Source organism: Dendropsophus ebraccatus, chromosome 12, assembly GCF_027789765.1.
Source record: "Dendropsophus ebraccatus isolate aDenEbr1 chromosome 12, aDenEbr1.pat, whole genome shotgun sequence".
Lineage (NCBI taxonomy): Eukaryota > Metazoa > Chordata > Amphibia > Anura > Hylidae > Dendropsophus > Dendropsophus ebraccatus.
The window spans coordinates 60,394,862-60,422,506 of NC_091465.1; the positions used below are offsets into that span (position 1 = coordinate 60,394,862).

At 41.2% G+C, this 27,645-nt stretch overlaps 1 protein-coding gene across 1 annotated transcript in view; it reads left to right on the forward strand.

The window, feature by feature from the left end:
• GRIK4 (glutamate ionotropic receptor kainate type subunit 4) overlaps positions 1 to 27,645 on the forward strand; it is a 219,493-nt gene that overhangs the window by 184,054 nt on the left and 7,794 nt on the right. Inside the window, exons 11-15 of the mRNA XM_069948873.1 lie at positions 710 to 817; positions 8,541 to 8,744; positions 15,140 to 15,253; positions 19,659 to 19,768; positions 23,196 to 23,369. Coding sequence (XP_069804974.1) covers positions 710 to 817; positions 8,541 to 8,744; positions 15,140 to 15,253; positions 19,659 to 19,768; positions 23,196 to 23,369 — 710 coding nt within the window. The remainder of the gene's footprint in view (positions 1 to 709; positions 818 to 8,540; positions 8,745 to 15,139; positions 15,254 to 19,658; positions 19,769 to 23,195; positions 23,370 to 27,645) is intronic.

The following is a 27,645-nucleotide window of genomic DNA, read 5'->3' on the forward strand; positions in this document are numbered from 1 at the left end:
AATATATATATATATATATATATATATATATATATATATATATAAAGTTTAGGTACCAGCTGCTTCTCCACAGTTAGCTCATTCTCACTTGTCAATGCTGGCTACAGAATGGGCACTTTTCCTGGTAATTGCCTACTACAGGTATCCAGCAGTGTAAAGGAAAACAACAGAGATGCGGGTGCTGGTTCCCGTTCATGTTTAAACAAACTCCAATACTTGTGCTGAGAATATTTCAGAGAGTTCATTTAGTAACAGAAAAATAGAACTATATATTTCCTGCTATTAACCGAAAGGTAATAGGGAACAGAGAGGCGTTTTTAAACCCCTGGAACAGACTGGAACCCCTTTCTGCTCCACCACCCTACTCTGCTTGCACTTGAGTAACAAATAGGGGTCGGCTTACAAGCCCTGAAGAAATCTCGTTTGTGCGCCATTTAGGAGCAAGTGAGCGCCAACCTGTCAGATCAGTGCACGCTTGCTTCTTGTTCCCTGCTCGCTGTCGGTGCTATTACACACACCGACAGCAAGCAAAGAGGGGGATCGCTATTGTTGTTTTTTTTCAGCATGTTGAAAGACTGTAATGGCCTATAATTGCTCTGTGTACTAAGGCCAATACTGAGGTCCTTATTACTGTGAGAAGTAACTGTGGTCACAGAATAGGATTCATTGCATTAGGACTCATTTGTGTGTTTTTTTCTTCTGTAACTAGATTGGACAGTGGCACGTCACTAATGGTATCTCCATGGACAAAAGATACTTGCTCCAGAATGTTTCTGACAGCCTGGCTAATAAAACTCTAATAATCACTACAATTCTAGTAAGTGTCCATTGGTAATAATACTTGGTGTATAACCGATTGTATTGTCCAGATATTTTATCATTATTTTTAAGGAGATTTTCTTTTTTTTTTGGGGGGGGGGGGGATTTTCTGTTGTGTTTTTATGTGTCTGCAGTTTTAGCAATAGCCTAGTGTGAATGATGTGTTAGGAGAGCTGACCAGATCTGTCTCTTTGTCTGTAGTTGATCATTTATTACATTAGATTTCCAATGTATCAACTTTATGTGACTATTTATTTTTTATTTTTTTTATGCTCACGTCTGACACCATGTGTAAAGATGCTCCACTCCCAAGGTGTCAACGTTCTTTAATATGACAAACCAGAATTCTTCCAATTATTTCAAGTTACATTTGCATTTCCTCATAACTTGCTGAAAGACCTACTTTGCCGAGATATTCCAGACTAGAGGATTTTTTTTTAATTACTCTTTATTCAACAGCATTAAACAAATATACAAAAAACATTTTCCCTTCCCTTCCCCTTTTTCTTCTCATTTCTTCTCCCCCTTCCTCCCCCTTCCCCTATTTTTAACCAACCTAAAACACCCTATTAACCCCATAAGACCACATTCCATATCAGAATACAAACTAAACAATAAACAACCAAACCATAATAACTTTATTCCTCTTTACAAATCTCTCTCTTTCTCTGTGAGGTCAAACCTGCGGGGCACCAGTCTACCCACCCATCCTCACCTTTCCTTACCCTCCACCCTCTCTATATCCACAACTTTACACCATTTAACCCCCCGGGCATCAGCATATCCACATGCCCGCCAGAACCAGGAGCCAGGGAGGCCCGACCCGACGGAACCAGTACCAGCCCCCTCCACCATTATCCACTAGGCCACCATTTTAAATATCTATTAATCCTTTCCACTCAGAGATTTAGATACCCTTCAGCCAACTTCAAGGTCCTTACCCTGCCAGTCGAGCCCTTGTTCAGGGACCACACTGACCTAGGTCGGATCAATTCATATTCATTCCTGTTGTCCAAGGAGCTGAGACATCAGATCCATTGAACCATAGTCCTGACCAATCTAAAGGCTCCTACTGCCCATATATTATGGACTGCAGTCCCCCCAGATAGCCAGGCCAATAACTTTTCCATTCATACCATCTTTCCTTTACAAAGAACTAATACATCGAATGGCCTCTTGACTGAAGCTTCATCCCTCTCACGGACGAGCCCTCAGGTGCCATAAAAAAAAAAAAAAAAAAACTTTATGTGACAAATTATTGGTTGTGCCATTTGTCTGACCAACATCCTCTCTAGGAAGAAACACTATTGTACCGTAGACTCTTGTGTGAGTGACGCTTTCAAGAGCCTCACAGCCCTTTAGTTCTAGCTCCTGGACTCTCACTGCTATACTTTGCTATTATACTATGTCCATGAGATTTTTCCAAATACAGAATTTTGTATATATATATATATTTTTTTTTGCTTGCCTATGAAATTTAAAGTTTAAAAAGTCTTTAAAAACCCTTGAGCTTTTAGAGCATATGCCTCTGCGTAGATGATGAGAGGTCTGCCCATCCTCACTGGATACCATAACTATATTCCATAATGAAAATATAGTAATGGAAGGATCATGTCCATTCAGTGCGTAGAGACTGGCATAAACATTCTCATACTCATATCTTCCTAGAAGAAAATCCCTACAATGAGAAGAGGTTTCTTATCCTCTTATGTTTCCTATTTGATTTCTCTTCTCCTAAAACCATTTCTTTCCTTAAACACAAGTACATAGGTTTAAGAACATCTAGTGTCTCTCACTGGTGACTCCATAGGACTTGAATATCGAGTGGTCAGTGTTTCCAGTGTTTTGATGGCTGTCCACACTTATTGGAGCCCTGTCAAGCACTTGTAGCCCTAATCCTATGGGAAGTCTAAAAACTTAAAATAAGCGTCTGTAAATTGCAATATATCTGACAATGGCCCATTTGTGTCCTAAATGCAGCCCCATTTTTGTCTCAGAAGGTATTATCTTCAGCAGCTAAGCACCATACAGCTGCCTTACAAGCTACATTAATATATTCTTTATACATCTATATGGTTATGTTTCCACTACAGGCCCGTGCTGTCCTATATTGGGGAGAGACAGCTGTCTATTGATAATAACAGCTGATCATCACAATCATTATTTTCGGCCCTTAGACGGCTGCCATTTCCAACAATGATGCTGTAGTGGGAACATAGCCTACACATGGCAGAGAACATGACATAAAATTTTACAGTGGTATTCAGTAGAAGCTTTATGAACCTATATATAAGTTCTGTTATGGCTCTAAGGAAAAAAAAGTTGATCAGGGTGTCAAAAAAAAAAATAAAGTCTGACTTACCTGTCCCCATATAATAATAAAAACTCCGGACAAAACAGTTCTCTTTGCTAAATATTTCTTTGTTAGAAATAAGTTACAAATTACAATGAACAAAAAATAAACATCACCACAGGGCCCGCAACGATGGGAATCCGGTCTTCACGCCAGGATAGGGCGCTCCTTAGTTCCCCTTGTCGGTGGGAGACTCTCATTCTCAGGGGATTAGGCTGAGACGTATTACGTTGCAACGTTTCAGGGAACCTCCCCCTTTCTCAAGCGATGTTACCTGTCCCCATAACCATCAGCTCCAGATGCACCTGACCTCTACTGCTAACTGCTGCTTCCTGTGGCACATCCCCCACGCAAGAACTGCCTGCTGTCTTCTTAGGGTAAGTTCACACTGAGTAAATCAGGCAGAATTCTGCTACGGAATCCCGCCTGTGTCAGTGTGCCATAGCTTCTCTATGGGAGAGTGTGCACTCCTTTGCTGCCGTGGCTGTCCGCTCAAAGAAGTGACAAAGAAGCGGTGAGTGGCGGTAGCGGAGCAGTGCGCGCTCTCCCATTGAGAAACTATGGCACACTGAGACAGACGGGATTCCGTGGCGGAAAGTTCCGCTGCAGAATTCCACCTGATTTACTCAGTGTGAACATACCCTTAGAGCTCAATCATCCAGGTTCTCCCAGAATCACCATCAACCTTCCTCTGTGCTGAACAAGCCCTCATCAGTCCTCCTAAATAGTTGACACTGTTTTGCTACTTCTTCTCCTCTCACTCCATAACAAGGATTCTGTAGGTGCCTTTACGTCCACTATAATGTCGCAATACCTCTCATGACTCTGCTCGCTTTCAGCCATCTCTGTGATGTCCTTGTAGTATCATTTAAGGCCCAATAAAGGGCAGAACCCCAAATCGTTGTTATTAAAAACATGGGCATGGTGGTGCATTTTCTAGACATGGTAAATCTAATTGTTGCAAAATCCCTATGTGGAGTGCTGATTTCTCCCAAAGAACAGCATACCTGCCAAATCAGGGGTCAGCAGCATCACCAAGCTCACCAGTCTGTGGTCTCTGCAAGGCACAACTTCAAGTGTGAGCAGGACCACAACTAGTCCAAAAAAAAGGGTTTCTTTTGAATCCGATTGTGCTGCAGTGTGTCATTAACCCCTTAAACGCCGCGCAACCGCGGCCTTAGGCCAGGTTCAGACTATGTAAGTGTGCGGCTGTATTTGCGGCTGTAATTGTGCGGCGGTATTTTTGGTGGTTCATGCGTACGCGGGAAAGTATACGATATACGGCTGCACAGTGCACACTATGTATGAATCTACGGCCCTATCGTAAACGGACCCGTAAAAAATGAACAAGACCATTGTTTGCGGCTGGAAACGCGGCCGTGGATTGACAGGCGGTCCGTACGGAGTACTTCAAAAATAGCCGGCAATGATGCCGAATGCCGATGCCTCTAATAGTTAATATATTAAATTAATAAAACACATTTTCTTTGTAATAAAGTCCCTTTCGTTGTTCAATAATTTAATTCTAACTAATCCATCATTTTGCAATTAAATATACTGTTAAAATAAATATATATATAAATAAATGTATATTTATATATATATATTTATTTTTTGACAATATATTTAATTGCACAATGATGAATTCGTTAGAATTAAATTATTGAATAACGAAACTGAATTTATTTCAACGAAAATGTTTTTTATTAATTAAATATTAATTAGTACAGGAAGCTCCATAAGCCGTTAATTCATATTGCCGGCAAAAGAGCTTTCTGTACTAATCATCACTTTACTTTAATGAAAACATCAAATGTTTCTTCTAATTATGTTATCACAATAGCATTATTAGAAGAAACATTTAGAATTATATGTGCGCTCAGCTGATTGGCTGATCGGCTGAGCGCACATATAAAGAGCCGGTCCGCAGCACAGTGACTTCATTGTGCTGTGGACCAGCGAAAAGACAACATCGGGGTGAGTATAAAGCTCTCCCCACCCCCTCCCCAGCACTGCACCCCTCCCAGCAAGTAAGGGGGGTCACTTAACCCCTTCCTTGCTGGGATGGGTGCAGTCTGACATCAGTCTGGCCCCCAAGGGGTTAAGGGGGATGCAATAATAAAAAAAACGCATAGGGTCCCCCCTATTTTTATAACCAGCCGGGTTAAAAACCAAACGACAGCAGCCTGGTAACACCGGGTGGCACCCGGCTCTTCCCAGTACCCCTGGTGGCATTGGGTACTGGGGTAATAATAGGGGGTTAGTGTTAGCCATTTTATACCGGCTAACACTAGGCCCCAACTTAGTAATGGATTCCGTCTATTAGACGGCTTCCACTACTAAGTCTATAAAGTAAAGAAATAAAGAGAAGACACAATTTATTCAAATAAAAACACCCCCACACCCCTCATTGACCATTTTATTTTAAAAAAAAAAAACATCGACGTAGTCCACGGAATCTGACGTAATCCCCAGGATACCGATATCTGAAAAACAAAAATGGAGAAACACACAAAAAACACACAAACAGGAGCACAACACCCATCATTGTGAACGGTGTTGTGCTCCTTACAGTATGCAGCATCTTTACAGATTGCTGCTTACAGTCTGGCCCCCAAGGGGTTAAGGGAGGATGTATTGCCTCCCCCTTAACCCCTTGGGGGCCAGACTGCTGTCAGACTGCACCCATCCCAGCAAGGAAGGGGTTAAGTGACCCCCCTTCCTTGCTGGTAGGGGTGCAGTGCTGGGGAGGGGGTGGGGAGAGCTCTATACTCACCCTGATGTTGTCTCTTCGCTGGTCCGCAGCACAATGAAGTCACTGTGCTGCGGACCCGCTAATTATCAGCCAATCAGCTGAGCGCACATATAATTCTAAATGTTTCTTCTAATAATGCTATTGTGATAACATAATTAGAAGAAACATTTGATGTTTTCATTAAAGTAAAGTGATGATTAGTACAGAAAGCTCTATTGCCGGGAATATGAATTAACGGCTTATGGAGCTTCCTGTACTAATTAATATTTAATTAATAAAACACATTTTCCTTGAAATAAATACAGTTTCTTTGTTCAATAATTTAATTCTAACGAATCCATCATTGTGCAATTAAATATACTGTCAAAAAATAATTATATATATAAATATACATTTATTTATTTATATATATATATTTATTTTAACAGTATATTTAATTTCCAAATGATGGATTAGTTTAAATTTAATTATTGAACAACGAAAGGGACTTTATTACAACGAAAATGTGTTTTATTATTTTAATATATTAACCATGAGAGACATCGGCATTACTGCAGAGGATCGCAAACCCCGGTAATAGCAATTCATGTAAACTGTGTTCCCTGCTTTCCCAGATGCATCCAGAGGTGTTTGCATCACTTTCTTAAGATTTTATTTGTTATTTTTAGTTGAACCAGATTTCCAAGTAAATGACCATATGTTTTGAGCCGCATGTCTATTTTTTCCCACGGCCGTAGTTTCATCCGCACATTTACAGCCGCATAAATACAGCCGCACAGTTATATAGTGTGAACATAGCCTTAAAGTGTAAGTGACAGGGGCCATCCCCTGTCACTTACAGATCGGGACCCCCGCAGTGTGACTACAGGGGTCCCGATCGCTGTATCGGACCGCCGGAGGTCACTTACCTTCCTCCGTGCGGTCCGATCGGCGCTCTGATGATTAAGTCTGCCACAGGCAGGCTCAATGAGCAGAGCGCCTATTACACTGATCAATGCTATGCCTAAGGCATAGCATTGTACAGTGTCTGCAATCTAATGAGTGCATGTAAAAGTCCCCCAGGTAAAAAAAAAAAAAAGGAAAAATGAAACATACAAAAATAAATAAATAAACATATTATATATCGTAGCATGCGTAATTGTCCAAACTATTAAAATATAACAATCGCCAGCGTGAACGGCGTAAACTAAAAGAGTGAAAAAAGTGCCAGGATTACCATTATATATAAAAAAAATGTATTAAAAAGTGATCAAAACGTTCGAGCTACACAAATATGGTATTAATAAAAACTAGAGATCATGGCGGAAAAATTATACCCCATACAGCCTTGTAGGTGAAAAGCTAAAACCGTTATAAGCGTCACAATAGGCCCATTTTTTTAATAATTGCAAAAAAAATAAAAATAAAATAACATTAGAGAATCTGTGTAAACCTGCATATGGTTGTGTTCGGGCTGACCTATAGAATAATGGCATCATGTCGCTTTTACCATATAGTGCATTACGTAGACACAGGAGCCCCCCAAAAGTTACCATATTGCATTTTACGATTTCACCAATATATATCTTCATAAATAATATTTTGGGGGATAGGTCATACATGTTATAGTAGAATGAAAGATGCCATTACAAAGTACAACTATTCCTGTAAAAAACAAGCCCCCACATGGCCCTGTTGATAGAAAAATTAAAGTGCTAGAGCTCTCAGAAGGGGAGAACGAAAAAACTTAAAACACAAAAATGAAAATTTGCGCGGCCCACTGGGTCATTTTTGGCTTGGTCCTCAAAGGGTTAATAAAAATTTTCGCAGGACTTTTACTTTAAACATAAAAAGAAAATCAATGAATAACTAAAACCTTTCACACAGCAGGTCCAGGGTTAGCTGAGTTAGCGAGATAAAAAATGAAGTGAATAAATACAAATAAAGATATTATTTGCTGCGGCCATGCAACCTTTTCTTCTCTGGAGCATTAAACATAAATCAAATGGACACTATTATTTATAATTCATCACCAAAATGCATTCTGCTGCTTTATGTACTATACGTAAGTACAAGTCTTTAGAGGCGAAAGGCACACACTATATCTATTTGACAGTTTCAGGTTCCATATTTTACATGCTACACTATACTAGCATTCTGCATTCTTATTCTATACCCAGTGTCCAGCATCAGTATTAGATCATTTCACAAACTCACACTTCACAAATCAGAACTATTGTTGCAAAGCAGCAGAAACGCTCTATTCGAGCCCGGCCTGCTTCTGATAGGAATAATATGTTGGTTTTAACACCCAGACCAAGGACGGCTACAGATAAGCAGAGGTCTCACCGCCACTGATGGAATTAGAGCTGCACAAAGACTTGTACGGCTGCATAAAGGAAGCGTAGGGTCAGAGACAGCATGAGGCTTCAGAAGGAAAGTAGAAGTGTTTTTATATAAGGCACACCACTTAGAGGGCAGAACGGCTTATAACGTCTTCCTGTGACATAATGGTAACCTTGCAAATTCATATTCATTAACAGAAAATGAAATGTTACTCACAAAGTAATAGAACAGCAGGATCCAGGCAGAACCAGGAACTGATTGCAATAACCAAAACCAGTTATTTTACAGGAAAATCCATACTTGATGTTAAAGCCAAACCATCAGGAACTCGAAGGTAATGACCGGTATGAAGGCTTTTGTGTGGACATGCTACAGGAGCTATCGAAGATCCTGCATTTTAATTATAAGATCCGCCTGGTAGCTGATGGGCTGTATGGTGTTCCAGAGCTGAATGGTACTTGGAATGGAATGGTGGGAGAGCTGATATCAAGGGTAAGAACTGATACAGGATATACATAGAAACCCATGAACAAAATCTGCTCTGTGTAACATTTGGGCCGGGTTCACACACAGTGTTACAGCAGCCGTTCTGTGTCAGTGAAGTTCATTCTGCAGTACCAGCCGTATGAACTTCATTTTATTTGATTTGCAATGCGGGCATGTTCGGGTGTGCCCACACTCCAAATCAACATAGCCAACAATGTAAAGTGCGGCTAGAGCCGCACTTTACATTGTCTGCTCTGTCAGTCTTCGTTGAATAGCTGCCGCACAAAACTGAAATGTCAGTTTTTTCTGCGGCTGCAAGGAATCCTGGCCGGAGTGTATACATTCCGGCCAGGATTCCATAGTAATCAAGGTAATTGGTAATTTAATTAAATAAAGGCCATGGTTGCAAAACTGCAACTACGGTCGATGTTTAATGATATTATACATAGTGTGAACTTAGCCTCAGAATGTTCCTGGCTTCAATCTCTAGCTAAGGAATTAGCTAAAAATGGTGGCTGGAAAGCACAACCACTGGCAGCCATGCTTGCTCTCGTGGGGCTGCTTTTTCCATCACTCTCCCAGCTTTTTCATCAGGCCGTAGCAATCAATCACAGTGACAGAACCTTCCCCATTGCTGCCATTTTACTGTGCAATGACATGCTTGATTGAATCTATGCCAGTAAATTGTGGAGCTCTGGTATCAGGCCACAACCATCACCTTACGCTATATCCCATAATGGCTCTGGAAATTGTTTCTTGTTTTCTAAACAAGGAATGTTAGAACTTAATGGACGGTCTGGGGCATAACTATATTAAAAGAGAGGCAATATAATGAGGTTTGAATTAACAAATGGAGCAATTTGCCTCCTCTTAAATACATAACGTAAAAGAATGTATTCATATCTCTGGAGATAAAGCCTTAATGTTCTGTTTACGCTACGATTCCATTATCTCTATTTCCAGAGCTAACTTTGTAGGTGTAGTTTGCATTACTGTTGTCAGGATGATGAGCATTTGGAATGGGTAATGGTTTATTATATTGCATTTTAAATAGACAGAGCAAAAAAAAACTTCCAAATTAGATATAACCATAAAAATGGAGGACAGTTACACATTAGAAGGACTGGCTCATGAAGACGATCCCTATTCATGTGGTATTAGAGAGTACAGGATTGCTTTGTAGGACACTGTCCATGCATTACATAGCCAGCCCGAACCTCCCAAACTGCTAAGTCATTGGGGCAAGCTGCAGCTGGCCATACATATTATATGCCTGTGGTATTAAAGGGGTTGTTCAGCAAAAATCTTTTTCATTCAAATCAACTGGTTTCAGAAAGTTATATAGATTTTTAATTTACTTCTATTTAAAAATCTCAAGTCTTCCCATACTGATCAGTATACTGACACAGTGCTCTCTGCTGACATCTCTGTTCAAGACAAGAACTGTCCAGAGCAGTAACAATCCCCATAGAAAACCTCTCCTGATCTACACCGTTCCTGACATGGACCGAGATGTCAGCAGAGAGCACTGTGTCAGGGTATGTGCACACTGCTGAAAAGTGACGGAAACAAGTTCATTCTTTGGATGGAGGAAGGAATCCGCCCGTGCATAGAATGGAGTCTATGACATGGTCTATGACATGGTCTATGACACTCCGTCGTGTAATCAGCTGCTCGCGCCCGCTCGTGGACCGCAACGGGCGCGAGCAGCGGAGTACACAACGGAGTTTCCGTCACTTTTCAGCAGCGTGCACATACCCTCAGACTGAAAAGAATACATCACTTCCTGCAGGACATACAGCAGCTGATAAGCATGGGAAGACTTGAGGTTTTTAAATAGAAGTAAATTACAAATCTATATAAATTTCTGAAACTAGTTGATCTGAATTTCTGAAAAATTTCTGGAAAACTTAAAATTATGTATAGCCAGCCGCGGTTTGCCCCAATGACACAGCTGTTTTGGAGGTTCTTTAAAGCTGGGCTTTCATTAGCTTATTGCTAGACAGGCTGCAGTTGGGTTTATGAGATCATTCTTCATGGCTGTGTTCACACATGGGGGAGATTTATGAAAGGGTGTAAATATACACCTGGTGTAAACTGCCCCCAGCAACCAATCACAGCTCCTCTTATATTCTACCAGAGCTGAAAGCTGAGCTGTGATTGGCTGCTGTGGGCAGATTACACTAGGTGTATATTTACACCATTTCATAAATCTCCCCCATGGCGTTTATTTTGCGTCAATGAAGCATTTTTGATGCTATTTTGCTGTGAATTGTTAATTTGTGGTAAAATGAGTGTTCGTAGGATGTGTGTCATATAACAATGCCTATGAATGGTTGCTGAAATGATCCAGCAATCGTTTATACACAAGTCTGCGATTTAATGAGCGCTGAGCTTGCTGATTAGCACTCGTTTGCTGCCTCAAATCAGACCCTAATGGTGCGTTTACACAGTGAGATTTATTTGACAGATTCTTGAAGCCAAAGCCAGGAATGGATCTGAATAGAGGTGAAATCTCAGTCCTTCTTTTATGACCTGTTCCCTGTTTATAGTCTGTTCCTGGTTTTGGCTTCAGAAATCTGTCAGATAAATCTGTCTGTGTAAACGCACCATAAAAGTGCCCTTATAAAAGAAAGATTCTAATACAATCGATAATCTTTCAGAGTGTATGCAGGCAACAATCAAACGCCTAACCAAAATTCGTTCTTATGTTGTTGAACGCATCTTTTCAGCTGACCACAAAATTATTGTTAATCATTCGCTAATAGAGATGAGCGAACCTTGAGCATGCTCGAGTCGATCCGAACCCGAACTTTCGGCATTTGATTAGCGGTGGCTGCTGAAGTTGGATAAAGCCCTAAGGCTATGTGGAAATCATGGACATAGTCATTGGCTGTATCCATGTTTTCCAGACAACCTTAGAGCTTTATCCAAGTTCAGCAGCCCCCTCTAATCAAATGCCGAACGTTCGGGTTCGGATCAACTCGAACCCGAACCCGGTTAGCTCATTTCTATTCGCTAATCATTCATTAATCTTTCGGTGTATGTACATATCATTCGTTCATACAGTAATTGCAATCATTTGTATACTAGAGTATACAAACAATTGTAATTTCTATTGTAAGGCCTCATTCACACATTCAGTGATTTTTCTGGGATGCAAAACAGTGGCAACTGTGATCTGTGGAAAATCAGCCGTATTTGCATCCGTAATTGTATCCGTTTCCGTAAAATGTGAATAGTACTAGTTTGCATAGATTTGATTTGTGTTTTTTATGGACGTCACGGTTGTGATAACGGTGACGTCCGTAAAAAAATACGGATCCCAGAGACATCTATTGGTAATCCGTACCGCAATCACAATCCGCACTAGGACATGTCTTTTTTTACTGAACGGATTACAGATCAAAATTAACAAGGACTGTCAATATATATCATTGTGCTCTAAGTTGAACCGTGGTTACGGATCCACAATTACGGACAACTTTTCCGGACATGTGAATAAGGCCTAACAAGTATTTGTGATGACCAGTGAAGTATATATTTTATTGGATTTCAAGCTCTTAAAAAATCCTTACGTGTCTTTTACCTCCAGCTATTTTCGGCTGATCATTCATTAACACATCCCTCGATTGTAGATAGAAAATGGATGTTGGCGCGATAGGAAACAGAATTGACAGCAATTTAGCTCTTCATGACAGTCCATTAGTGAACAAAAAATATGATCTCCAAATGCAAATGTGAACATAACCAAAGCCTAGCATTGTTTACTATATTGTCTGACTCCCTAGCCTCACTCCATCACTCAGGGAGATAATACAAGCTCCCGCTGTTTGCACAGCAAATGCTTTTCGGCGTATGCACATTAAGCCGGCGATGTTACCCTATAACATCTCTAAATACAAAACTGAATAAGTGATTGTCCTTGTCTCCCCACATATCTAGCGGCTTCTAGTAATGCTTAATGCTCATGCAGTATGCCAGAGCCGCCTCTGGTTTGCTCATTCTGGTGCTCGCAGTGACACAAAATGCTGCTGTACAGAGCAAATGGACATCAGACAAGATAGTTGTGTCCCCAGGGCAGACGCTGAATTATTCCTGTACAGTTGTTATACACTGGCCACATAGTAAGGCTTCCCGTGCACTGCAAGTCTACATAAACCTTAAGAGATTACTATATTGTGTGTAGGGAAGCAGACAGAATGCCAATGTCGTTCCTTACAACACATACAATGTTGTCATTATGGCTTACTGAAACAATACTCCAAGAGCAGCAAGGGTTAGGCGCCATAAATCGATCTCTCAAAGGAAGTGTCCTGGATCACTAAATACAGTACAAAGCTGAATATACTGCCACTCAAGAGGACATAGTAATGGGGTTTGCATGTATTAACCCTGCCTGGTATAAAGTGCCGGCCTGTCTGTTTGTGTATTCATTGGATTTGTTCCAATGGTGTCCAGGAGGCCAATCCAAGTTCTTGGTTTTTGTTCACGAGGAAATTGCTGATTTGGACTTGACGGATTTCCAAGTGAAATCCATTGCATCCATCGCAGAGGGATACTGCAGGGAATCATGTGACCTGGGAAATGCAGGTGTCCTCTGAAGCTGACTATCTTGCTTCTATAGGATGATATCTATGATATCTCTCTTATCAAAGTTATCACTAGCAACAGCAACTCCATTAATGGTTGGAGCCCTGAACCTGCCTGGATGGCGGCCAGGAGGTGCCTTATCTGCCCAGATAACAACCGTATGATTGCCTGATAGCGCTTATCCAGCTTCTGCCTAAACAGATTGACATTAGGATTATGCTGATATAGCACCTCCTGTAATAATAGATCACCTAGATTGCTTTTTTACTGATTAGAATCAGATACTAAATCATGTTTTGTTTTTTTTAATTTTTGTTATGATTATAATTTTGTTGAACTATATTATGGGAGCGGCCATCTTGTTTGAGCTGTTTTTAACAGAATTTAGAGATATTCTTTACAGAAAGCCCCATGGATACAGGCAGAATGTTCTGGAGAAAAAACAGGGAATGTTTTCTAAGCATGCCCTGTGACCTGTGCACTGTAAGCCATTCTATGGGGCTTAGCTGTGAGCTTCAGCCCATGTAATCAGCAAGTGTAGAAAAGGAATAATTAACAGAGAGATTCATAGTCTCACTGCCCTTACAGTGAAGAATCCTCTTCTGGGTTGATGTAGAAACTTTTTTCCTCCAGGCGTAGAGTCTACCCTGAAGGGATAGAAACAGCCCCCAGTATATACTGATCATGGAAGTGATCTCTGAATTGACTGCTGATTTATTTATCCATAGTTATTACCACAACTCTTTTTTTTCTAAATGAAATAATCCTAATTTGTATAATATCTCTGTGTACTATAGTAAATCCTCCTATTCCATTTATTACCTTGTTTTCCCACCTTTGGAGTCGGTTAGTTTCTACTGTGTATTTATTGTGCACTGTTGCTCAAAACATTTTAGTCTATTTTTCACCACGTGGCCTAAAATCACAGATAATCAAAAATCTAAAATAAATTACAAAGTCTATGTGAACTGCAGAACTAGCAGAGGAGACCCTAGCATAAAAATCAGTATGAGGCCTTGTATGGGTGCATCACCAGACCTGTGCGGGTTCTTACAGCCCACAGTTAGGCCATGTTCACATGGCGTAAAAGACGTAAGAGTTACGGAGCGGCCGGTCTCTGAAAAGATCATGCAGTACCGGCCTGATAATGTTTCTTGCCGCATAGTTCTGATGCGGGCGCATCTGTGCACGCCCGCATCAGAACTTACCATAGCACACCATGTAGCTTGCGGCCACAGCCGCAATTCGATTAATAGTGACCGCAAAAAATGGACATGTCAGTTTGGGGTGCCGCTAGGGGTCCCGGCCAGAGCGTATGCTATGTGTACACGCTTCGGCCGGAACCATAGACAGCAAGCCAACATATTTTTTCGTATTACAACGGCCGTTGTTGCAATCGGCAACAACGCCCTTAGAAATACAAAAAAATACGTTGTGTGAACATAGCCTAAGTGTGGAAAGAGGGAGTCTAGAAGCTGGGACCCTTGGTCATTAACCCACGTGCTACGAATGTCTTTAGGAACCAAAATACTTGTCGTAAAAGCAGTAATCTTCAGTCAATGTGCTATTGTATCTTCATTCTTAGCCCTTCATTTATATGTAAAGTGTGCATTAATAATCTATAAGTGGAGCCATTATGGGATTATTACATACTGACTGAAGTTACTAACAAAAAAGATGCTTACCTGGCCTGTATGGGTTAATCATGCATGTGTTTAATGGTATATTTGTTTTCTTAGATGTTTAAAGGTTTTAAGAATATTAAAACAATGTATAAAATAATGGGTATGATGTCTATATCCCTCCAGAAAGCAGATCTGGCTGTCGCTGGACTCACAATCACTGCAGAAAGAGAAAAGGTGATCGACTTCTCAAAACCATTCATGACTTTAGGAATCAGCATTCTTTACCGTGTTCATATGGTAAGGCTCTTGTCAAGGATCCTCTTTTTTCTTTGTAAGCTGCTTGTCTATAAAACTACAGTCTGTTCATAAAATAGAGGTTGTCCCAGGACTGTAGTGGATGTCTATAGCCTATTTTTATTTAGCAGAATGTATGCACTGTAATGTGTAGATTAGGTACTATTAAGCAGGGGTAGGAATCCTTGGCTCTCCCATCATGCCTGGACAGCCAAAGCTAAGGGGCCTATTATGGTGCGTTTACACAGACAGATTTATCTGACAGATCTTTGAAGCCAAAGCCAGGAACAGACTATAAACAGGGATCAGGTCATAAAGGAAAGACTGGGATCTATCCTCTTTTCAAATCCATTCCTGACTTTGGCTTCCAAAATCTGTCAGATAAATCTCTCTGTGTAAACGCACCCTTACACAGGACAATTATCGTGCAAAAAATCGTTATATTGTTCGAATTTAAACAATAATCGTTCTGTGTAATTTCAGGCAACGATCGAAAAATCGTTCATATGTCGTTGATCGTTGATTTAGATCTGAACCTAAAATTCTTGTTAATCGTTCGCTAATCTTTCGCTAATCGTTCGCTGTAATTCCACATTCGTTTGCTGTCATTCCGCATTTGTTCACTAATCGTTCAGTGTAACTACACATTGTTCATTGTTTTGCTGGGATCAGAAGGAATAAACGATCATAGTAACGTTCGTAGTAACGATCGTAATTAATGATTATCATTCTGTGTAATATGGTGAACGATTTCAGGTTAACGATAAACAATCTTGTTTGCAATCGTTTATCGTTAGTCGTTAAAAATGGCTCTGTGTAATAGGACCCTAAAGCAGTAGTTGGAACAGCTGGAGGTTCCCCACCCCTGCTATAACTTCACTTTAAAAAAATGGTGTGTCGGCTATTCTAAAGCCCATGCTATGATATTTTGTATTCGGCCGGTGTACAAGAGACAGCCATCAAGCAACGAGTAAGCTGTTAAAAATCATCGCTATCGGCCGCACATCTCTCTGTCTAAACAGGAGATGTGCAGCTACTGGCTATGTTCCCACAACAATTTTTCTTGTCCGTTTATAATTTTTTTTAAAAACGTCCACAATTTTGAGGCCAAAACAACGTCTGTTATTTGGTACAATATTGTAGTTCAAGTGGACTGATTGGCCTTTGGGTGTGTCTTTTATTGAAAAGCCATTGAATTTAATAAGAACGGTGAAAGGACGTGAAAAAAGAAAAACTGTGTGAACAACTAAAAAATAACGTCCGCTGTTTGCAAAAGACGTAAAAAAATAATTGTTATTTGACATCCGCCTCAAAAGACATCTATCTATTAGTACACTGTGTTCAAAGACTTCAATGCAATTCATTAAATGCAATTCAATACAATAACTGATTTTTTTTTAAAAACAAAAAGTGGCCGCCTTTTTCCTTTATTTTTTATTTATTTTTTTTTTACTTAGTGTGAACATAGCCACTAACAGTGAATTTAAATGGCTGCACTAATGATACAGCAATTGTTCAGCGCTTGTTTGCGGCCTCACATTGGGCCTTTTCCAGTCTCTCCTTTTACTCTGACACTCCCAGATCTAGTTAAATAATGACGGGTTCTCAATATAGAGTTTGCTTGTATGTCTTTTAGATGGTGACACCAGGAGTAAAACATTATTCTCTACCCACTTTTTATTTCCTGCTATACTGTTTATTATTTAGATAGTCAAGTGACCTTTCCTGTAGACTTTCCTGCATGTTCATTCAAACTTAGGGGCCCCGATACCATCACCCAATAGCTAGCTTATATGCATGGCCAATACTAGTTTAAACTGACAAAACATTAAAAAATCATTCTGAATAGAACATCCCTTCTTTGTACTTTAATGCCTTCATAATAAAACTCAAGCTCACACCATTAACTTATACTACTTCCCATTTAAACATACTTTCAGTGATCTATTTAAAGGCTTTTAGCATATGCACTTCAGCATATAAATTCAAGTTTTTAATCTAGATTTTAAAAAATTAGTGCTGTAATCTGGTAGTTTTACATGATTTTAATTACTGGCGACTTTAATTTCTGCAGTGATTTATCATTTGAGATCTATGTACCGCCTGCCTTATCTATGTACGTTTTTGTGTGGGTACAAGCGACATCATAAATTTGCACAAATCTACACAAAGTAAAGCCCCTATTACACAAGGCAATCTCCTGGATCAAGCGAGCGCCGACCTGTCAGGTCAGCTCTTGCTCGCTCCTTGTTCCCCACTCACTGGCAGCACTATTACACCTGCCCATAGCAAGCGGGTGAGTGCAGGGGGGCCGCGGGGAGGCTCCCTGGACGATCTTTAGATCATCCACGGAGCCCATAGGAGGTAACGGCGGTCTGCTCCTCCTATTGCAACAAGTGACCGCAGCAGATCGCTGCTATGCTCCTCGTTTGTCTTTCTACATGTTGAAAGACATTAAAAGACAATGTTGTTGGCTGATCATTGCCTACTATTACATAAAGCGATTATAATGAGCCAAATACGGCCGATAATCGCTTTGTGTAATACGGCCTTTAGACTATGTTCACACGCTGGACTATCAATAACCATTCCTTTGTTTAAGAATTAAGAATCATGATCATAAATTCCGTCCATAGGTAGTGTTAAACAACGGCCATTGTTTGTACAGCGTGTGACCATAGCCTTACAAAGAAGGCAGTTCATAGCTAGTGTAGATTTGCACTCCGTTTGTGGCTTCCTCCTACGTTTGCTTTCCATAGGTGGACGGCCATTACTTTTTATGAACGTTGTCTAGGACTTACAGTATATTATCTTTGTGTCCCTTTCTTTGAAGGGGTTTAGTTGAATTTGCTATATGGTTCCTTTTTCTTCAGCCACATTCAATGATTTTATGTTGTTCTTAAACAAGGAGATTGGACATTTCATCCACAGCAAATACTATATAGATTTGTGATATATTTATTTAACCTTCTTCTGTTTGAACATTTGAGAACACCCAGCGGTGCAGACCCAGGCTTATAAGTTTTACACTTTTTCAATGTCTATACTAATTTTGTGCAGGAATTTTTTCATCTTAAAATTTTCTATAGTGAAGTATAATTTTAATCTACCCTAAACGTCTTAGTGTAGTAAGTAAAGATTTAATGCAGCCGCACACATTTTTCAATTGAAAGGTGAACCAGGAACCACAAGTCGCAACAGTTTAGGCTATGTTCACACTACGTAAAAGTATGGCTGTTGTTGCCAATGGCAACAACGGCCATACTTTTGGCGTGGTGGAACAATGCCTTACTTTCAATGGGATCCTGGCCGGAGTGTATACACATAGTATGCGCTTCGGCCGGGATCCCGTACGGGGCCGCAAAAAAACTTGACAAGTCAGTTTTCTGTGGCCGCAATTCAAAAAATTGCGGCCGTAGGAAAGCCTGTCAGTCCACACTTGAAGCGAGCGGCTGCAGACGCTCGCTCCATAGTGTGCAGGGGGAAGCTCTGATGGGGGCGCGCTGATGCGCCCGCATCAGAGCTCTGCGTCCAGACAGATCATCCGGACGGTACTCAAGTATCGGCCGCGATGATCCGGGCAGAGACTGGCCGTTCCGTGACCCAGCCGGGGTCACAGACGGCCGGTTGTTCACGGTGTGTGAACATAGCCTTAAACACCAACATCTGCTTAAAAAGTTGCAACTTTTTGACACAACATCCCACAATTCAAGGGACGTTGATAAATTTTCCAAAAAGTTTTTGTGTGTCTATAGAGGAATCTTGCGCTCCAGTCCTGTTACTGCAGCTGCCTCTGCACTGTTTCAGGCAGTCAGTCTTTGTATCACAAAAAGGAACTGTCATTAAGGTAATATGGATGAAGATCTATGAACACAACGAATCTTTATTTTTCACTGGAGATACCTTTTATGCCCTATAATTCCTTGTAGATTCCTTTGATGTCACTACCTGGGTCTAGTCTAAATATATGCAGAGATGAAATATTTCTCTGATCTGTGTGTTCTTAAGAATATATTACTGGAGACTTGTTATAATAATGTGATAACTCTAACTATCTAGGAACATCCATTGTATGTTGTCAGGACATGAGCCATTGTGGTTTATAATACAATATAATAACATGCCTCATGGATAACAACTGCAAAGTAAATCCTCGGAAGATTATCCCCAACTTCTGTAGTTTTGCATAAAATCACATAAGGGGTACAGACACAGCAGAGCTTAACAGTCATAGGATGCTACCATGTCTGATTGTAAACTCTGCTACATCTGTATAGTAGCACACATTTGGTGGACACTCTCAATCCATTGCAATCAAAATAAATGGCTAAGATGGTAACACCTCTTTAAAAGCATACAATCTAGTTTTCATATACCTTGAGTATATTGATTTTGTTTGTTTCCATAGGGCAGGAAGCCTGGATACTTTTCTTTCCTGGATCCATTCTCACCTGGTGTGTGGCTCTTCATGCTACTAGGCTACTTGGCTGTCAGCTGTGTGTTGTTCCTTGTGGCTCGGTAAAATTTACTATATTTATTGCCATTTGCTTCACGTACATTGACCCTGTTTCTAGAAGAACATCTAGAGGACCAGAACCTAACTGCTGTATTTCCAGTTTTCACAGTGCAAGTGTTGATATTTATTAAGGGTGGCTTCACACGTACTGGATCCAGAGCGGATTTCACGCTGCGAGTTTGCAGCGAAATCTGCAGCGGATCCTGGTAGTGTGAAGTTGAATGGGTCACATACCCGCAGCAGAATTTTCAATCCACTGTGGATATGTAACACGGCCCCTTTCACCCCCCCCCCCCCCCCCCCCCCCCCCCCCGTCCCGGAGTATACATTACCTGCTCGGCACCGTGGCTGTGTGAAGCTTCTGGCTCCCCTCGCTCCTCATCAGCCAATCAGTGCTGCCGTGCACTGATTGGCTGATGGGGACAGCCAGAAGCCTCACACACAGCCGAGCAGGTAATGTATGCTACGGGCCGGGGGCTGTGGGCGGTGTGGGGTTAGTGGGGCTGGGTTACATATCTGCAGTGGAATGAAAATTCCACTGTGGATATGTGACCCATTCAACTTCACACTACCAGGATCCGCTGCGAATCCGGTATGTGTGAAGCTACCCTAAATAAATATTCCAGACACTAAAATGTTTCTATTTATTGCCAGGGCTGCAGAAGAAATAATAAAAAAAAAACCACTCACCTAGCACACTGCCTTACCTTTAGGGTATGTTCACATGCTGTAGATTCGTTGCTGAATCAGCTGAATGTAAACATAGTTAGAGCAGCTTTTCCCTGTCTGTCTCCAAACCCTCTGCATGCACATAGATTTAAAACACAATAAGATGGGTACCTATAACCACCAGTAGAGGGAGTTTGGGAGCCTACTGCATAATGGTATACCACTGATGTCTGCAAGTGCCTAAGCTTTCCCTAGTGGTGGCTGCAGCTATAAGTGCCTATGCACTGGTTCTGTACACACAGCTTGTTTTCTTATACATCTTATCTTCTGATTCACATTATACATGTGGTATCAAATATACCTATTTTACATACAAATAATAAAATGAAACAAAAGATGACAGAAATGATCCCATTGCTTATACCAACTCATATCATAATGCTATTTCTTTCTTTAAATTAGGTTTTCCATTTATACAGCCAGCGGGCAGTTGAAATTTCCGATAGTGTCGGGTGTAAAGCGAGCTTAATAAGGCACCTTTGGCATATTTGTTTATTCTTTTCTTCTTCTAGTCAGTGAGTCTGGAGTGTGCAGACAGTGTGGGCTGAGCTGCAGTCACCTTGGGATGCATCACTGGTGGAATGTCACTTTGCCTGACTACAATCATAATATTAATTAACCAGGTCTGCGCTCCACGCAGCACATAATTATGGCTGCACAATTATCTGTACGCATATGAAAACACAGAAGACAATATAAGATGAGACTATACAGCTACCCACCTATGAAGGACATGACCAATATATGTTACTAAACATGTAATTATCCAATAACATTCTAACCATCTGGTGGAAAGTAAACTGGGAACAAAATGGATAAAGCTACGTGTCTATGGAAAACATGTCCACAGTAAATACAATATGATATAAATAAATATATAATAAGATATAATATAATTAAATAAAGAAATATTATATAGCACTGTGCAAAAGTTTTGGGCCAACGTAAAGTACGAATGCTTAGACATCTTGGAGAACTAACCATCTTCTGTGAATGTCGGCTGCTCCTTTTTGTTCTTTACAGTAATATTTCTTATTGACATGGATATTTGGGGTCATTGTCCTGCAGAATAAACATTTGGATCCAATCTGACACCTCCCATTTGCTTTTAAGAAGCTGAAAACTATTGTGTTCAATCAGTCCAGAGCACCTGCTGCCATTTTTCTGCCCCCCAAAACCTATGTTTTGTGCACAGTTCAGTCTTAGAGTCGTAGCTAGTTTTGTTTTTGTTCTATTTTTCTTATCCACATCCACTTTGCATTTTGTTCATTGATAAAACACCTGAGCATACCTGAGAGGTGCATGTGTGTCAGTAAATCCGGTGAGCAGGTGTAAATGTATGTCTAGTAGCAGGTGTAAATCATGATATATCAGGCATAGGATTGATAATCCCCCAACCCATGTGTTTACATTGATTACATCCCATAATCTAAAACATAGCGATCAGTTAAGAGTTTAGATTGGGAGCTCCGCTGGGGACAGAGACCAATATGAGCAATGGCAATTGTATTGTATTATACAGCTCTACAGTGACAAGGCAGTGCTGCCCTAGTCTTTAAAGGGATTATCCAGTGTTAAAAAAACATGGCCACTTTCTTCCAGAGACAGCATGACTCTTGTCTCCAGTTTGGGTCCGGGTTTTGAAACTCAGTTCCATTGAAGTTTAATGGAGTTTAATTGCAACCCACACCTGAACTGGAGACAAGAGCAGTGCTGTCTCTGGAAGAAAGTGACCATGTTTTTCTAACACTGGATAACCCCTTTAAAGTGACTGTACCACCAGGACCAGACTGAAGCACTGGAGGCAGGCCGAGCCACCCCCAGTGGGAAGAAACCCCAGCCCCTCCATGACGTCACTCCATTAGAATCAATGGAACCCTATCATAGAGGGGCGGAGGTTTCCTCCCACTAAGGGTGAGTCGGCCCGCCTCCAGTGCTTCACCTCTGTGCTGAGTCACCATTCTATCTGTTCACTGCTAAGGTAAATTAGCGGACTCCCCGGGCATTTAGACCCCTTCCCAGGACTACTTAAACCCCACCCTCTCATGAGTTGGCCTCCTGTAGTGCGTTTGTACAACTCCTAGAATCTACATGGTGGGGTTTATAGTCCTACAGTGGCTGAAAGATAGAATTGTCTTGGAAAATAGCTTATTTGATAATATAAGTGACTGACAGACACTGCAGTGGTTGCAGATACCACCTGATAAAAAATGGTGGGGTCTCCAGCAACCATAATCCAGCCCTGTCTACATGCAAATGATTCCCTGATTTTACACAATATTTTGAATAAGGAGACAAGAAGAACACCACCCCCTTACTGAGATTTCAACCCTTAACCAAGTTGCTAACCCCTAAGCCGTCATACTGCTGTAATATATGGTAACACATAGTGCAATATTTATCTATTGTAGTTAAATAAAGAAACAAAAATGACACATCTAGATTTGAACCAAGAACTACAGCATTGCAAGGGACCTGCACTTATCACTGAGCCTGATAGACATATACTTAACATATACTTAATTTAGAGAAATACTCTTCCCTGCCAAGGCAAATGGTCTATTCCAATGAGAAAAATTGGTCAGGCAACCCCTTCATTCTTCAATAATTTTGAATTACCATGTAGCTGGGGCATGTCTGTCAAGGTTTTTACTCCCTTTGCCATTAATGTCTCTGATATGTTGTGTTCTGTCTATTCAGCTTGACTCCATATGAATGGTACAGCCCTCATCCATGTGTACAGGGGAGATGCAATCTCTTAATAAACCAGTATTCTCTTGGGAACAGTCTGTGGTTTCCAGTTGGAGGATTTATGCAACAGGGATCTACCATAGCACCCAGAGCTTTGTCTACACGATGTGTCAGCGGAGTTTGGTAAGAGAGGTTAGCTTTTCCAGGTGCATGAACAGACCCCAGTACTTTATAAATCCTGAGAAAACTAGGATGTAATTTTTATCTACATGTGCCTAGTTAATATTGTGTGAAGATGACAATGTTGCTGCTATTAAAAAAGTACAGTATTAGGCCATGTTCATACTATGTATGAGACTGGCGGTTCCATGACCAGGCCGGGTCACAGAACGGCCGGTCTCTGAAAAGCTCATCCCGGCCGGTACTCCAGTACCGGCTAGATGATCTTTTGGGCCGAAGAGTTCTGATGCGGTGCATCCGTGTGCGCCGGCATCAGAACTCTCCACTGCAAGCTATGGATCAAGCGACCAGATCCGCTCGCTCCATAGTGTGCACTGACATGGTTTTCTGCGTCCGCTATTCACTGAATAGCGGCCGCTGAAAACTGATATGTCAGTTGTTTGCGACACCATATATCCATATGTATACGTTCCGGCTGGAATCCCATAAACAGCAATGTAACATATTTTTTCGTAATAATCACAGCCATTATTGCACTGTGCAATAACGGCCGTAGATTTACGAAAAAATACGTAGTGTGAACATAGCCTCATAATGTATATATTATAAATATACCTGCCACAGAGAACTGGCACAACACTGTATTGTGGTCTGTAGTGGGAGACAGCACGGTACTTATCGTAATTGCTCCAAATGTTTTACTTTCCTATAAACTTTTCTATCAATACAGAATTTCGTCCATTTTGTTTTGTTTCCCTTTTTGGCATTGAGGCTCATTCTGAGTTACATGCTGGAACCCTATTTCACTATAATACTCTTAAAGGGTAGTTCACCCAAAAAAAAAATGTCTTTCAAATCAACTGGTCCCAGCAAGTGCCAGAGATTTGTAGTTTACTTCTAATAAAATATCTCAAGTCTTCCAGTACTTATCAGCTCATGCATGTCCTACAGGAAGTGGTGTATTCTTTCCAGTCTGACACAGTGCTCTCTGCTGCCACCTCTGTCCATGTCAGGAACTGTACAGAGCAGTAGCAAATCCCCATAGTGCTTATAGATTTTCTCTTTTGTAATTTGTTCTTAAAAAACCTAATAAAAACATTGAACCAGAAAACCTCTCCTGTCTCCAGACTGGAAAGAGCACACCACTTCCTGGAGGACATACAGCAGCTGATAAGTACTGGAACACTTAAGATTTTTTAATAGACGTAAATTACAAATCTCTGGCACTTTTTGGCACAAGTTGATTTGAAAGCATTTTTGTGAAATACTTTAAACTATTCATCACCAAAAACCCAGTTTTACAGCCTATTTTAACATTTTGAGGAGATCAGTCTTTCATCCTCCTAAAGCTCTTTCACAGCCTTATAACATAGGTGAAAAGCTTTCTAAGTTGGTCCCTGTATGTATTAAGGGTGCGTTCACACGTACAGGATCTGCAGCAGATTCAATGCAAATTAACTCTGGGCCATCAAATCTGCTGCGGATCTGCTGCGGATCTGCCGCAGATCCTATACATGTGAACGCACCCTAATAGTAGCTGCATTCATTATAGGGAATTCTGTAATTTTCCCACATGTCGTTTACCTGTTTGTAGCAATAGAGCTGTGGACACTTGGCTGAAGAATCGTGATTGATGATCCCAAGGCATACCCATTCTTTTGTGATGGATATCCCTGAGCACAGATATGTCATCATAAGATGGTAATAGATTCTGCCTTAGGGCTGTCAATCAAAAAAGAATGTAGTCATTACAATACAATTAACATAATCTATAATTTATAAGAAAAAGATCATGGCTCCACCTCCATGACTAGAAACGCAGTGTTGATCAAGAGAAAGGCAAAACCACCACAAGGCAGAATCTTATTTTCCTCATCTCAGTGAGAAAAAGGCTGGTGATCAGAATAAAGCCCTTCTCAAGAATCTAGTGTCTATAACTTGCAATATTTGTATTATTATTGTTATTATTATTATTATTATTATTATTTATTATTATATGTATCCAGACTCTTTGTGAACTCTTGTAGTGAGTTTACCATTGCAAGGTCCTGTGGCAGAGGAGATATTTAGCATATAATACATGAGGTGGTCTAAGTACTTTGAACTAATACACCTATTATTAGAGACAAGCAAAACTCCTGAAATTCAGTTTAAGCCTGATACATTAGAAGAGACGGCTAGAATCAGTTCTCTTCAAGTAAATTCAGTCCAAACTGAAGGTGCCGATTGTCCTACATAAATTGTGTCAATATGTTAAGTCTTTAAGAGCACAGGTCTTCCACAATAATATGTAAGTGCACGCCTCAACCCACGCCTAGCCCAGTCCTAGGTCCGTACATTAATTCAAATATCTATCTCTGTTTTTGTACAATATGTTGAAGATCTGTCTTGGAGAGATAATTGGATTTCTAAAAAATTGTGTATGACACTCTGATGTGCAAACTAGGCTGCCCTGTGTAAGGTAGGGTTCCAGTAGCAGCAGTGCGCGTAGCTACCATAGAGGCAGGGAAGGCAGCTGCTATGGGGCTCGTGGGGGAGGGGGGCCCAGGGGAAATAAAAGCTGTCCTGTGTCTTTCTGCTTAACCCCTTATGTACTGCAGTGTATAGGTGACCGAGTGTTCACTTACATGCTGCAACACAAAAAAGGGTTAATAAGCAGAGGACAAGGAAATCTCTGCTTCACTGCGCTGATAACCCCTGATTAGGGATGGTCCGAACTGAGTTCGGTTCGGGTTCGTACAAACCCGAACCCTCGGTAATGATTCCCGCTGTCTGCCCGCTCTGTGCAGTGGGCGGATCCAGCCATAGCCATAGGCTGTATCCCAGTCTTCCAGGCGGTCCTCCCGCTGTATCCGCCCGCTCCACGGAGCGGGCAGACAGCCGGTATCTGATGGCGAGCGTTCGGGTTCATACGAACCCGAACCTCGGCAGGTTCGGACCATCCGTACCCCTGATCTCTGTTCTTGGGCTGCTGCAATCAAGTTGGAAAATGTGTGGAGCTCTGTGCAGAGGTCAGGGGTTATCAGTGCAGGAGTAGTAAAACAGAGATCTCCTTGTCTTCTTTTTTAACTCTTTTCTGTGTTGCAGTATGTAAGAGAACATCGGGTCACTCACAAACTGCAGTACATGAGGGCTGAAGCAGAAGGTAGTCTGCTCCTGCACCTATAGTATGTTTTAACCATAAGGGCTCTTAATGAGCCCTTATAGTTTAAATACAGTGGACTGACAGAACAAGCAGCCATCGTCTCTCTGCTCTGCCAGTAACTTTTGTAGCTGCAAGGAAGGATTCTGCCTCTGGTCACAAAAGATTAATTTTTTTGGCCACATTACCGAGCCTAGGGGATGAGGGCCTCTTACTGTTTTTTGCTATGGGGCCCCATGAATCCTAGCTACGCCCCTGCAGATCAGTATCAAACATAATGGAAGAGTTGGTGGTCGTGTAGGGCAAGTAGTAGTACACTCAGCTCATTCTTCTCCTGTCTTTGTCACATGACAAGATGGCTTCATATTGTAAGTCTATGAGGCTCATGTTCTTCACTGACACAGAGCAGGGAGCAGCACAGTCCTCTCCCTTCTCATTCTACTGAATACTCACACCCTGACCGGTAAAAACTTTTGACATGTCTCTATGTTGTAGGGTCTCTTTAGTAAGGGTTCCTAGGACTCCATGTGCCAATTTAAAGGGTCCCCATGGATGAGCCCTCCCTGTATGCAGGGGCGTAACTAGAAATGGCTGGGCCCCATAGCAAACTTTTGATTCCCCCCCCCCCCAACTGACCACTAAACGGTCAAGTAAAGTCATAACTACATAACTGCTAGTTCTGGTCAGGAGTGCTTGAAGTTAAAGGCACATTTGCAAAACCCAGGAGACCAGCAGGGCCACCCGGTGCTGCAAATGATGACGGCTCAGGGGGCCCAGTGTATTGCAGGAGCAGGCCATGGGGTCCCCTGATGCGGCGGGCCCCATAGCAGCCGCTATGGCTGCTATAGTGGTAGTTACGCCCCTGGCTGTATGTAATACACAATAGCTAAGCAATACACTTAAAATAAGCATTATTTTTTATTGGATTTTACCAAACCCAGACTGATGGGAAAAGGCAGGGAGGGGAGCAAAAGAGCTGTGCCAGACTGGGCTTTTTCAATCTGGCACCACCTCCTTGACTGTTTCCGACAGACTGAATAAAAGGGTTTTTCTACTTATTTACCAAACAAAAAGAAAGGTAAGGCCTGCACTAGGACTGTCTAATATTCTTACTGATTTAATGCACTCACCCTAGGT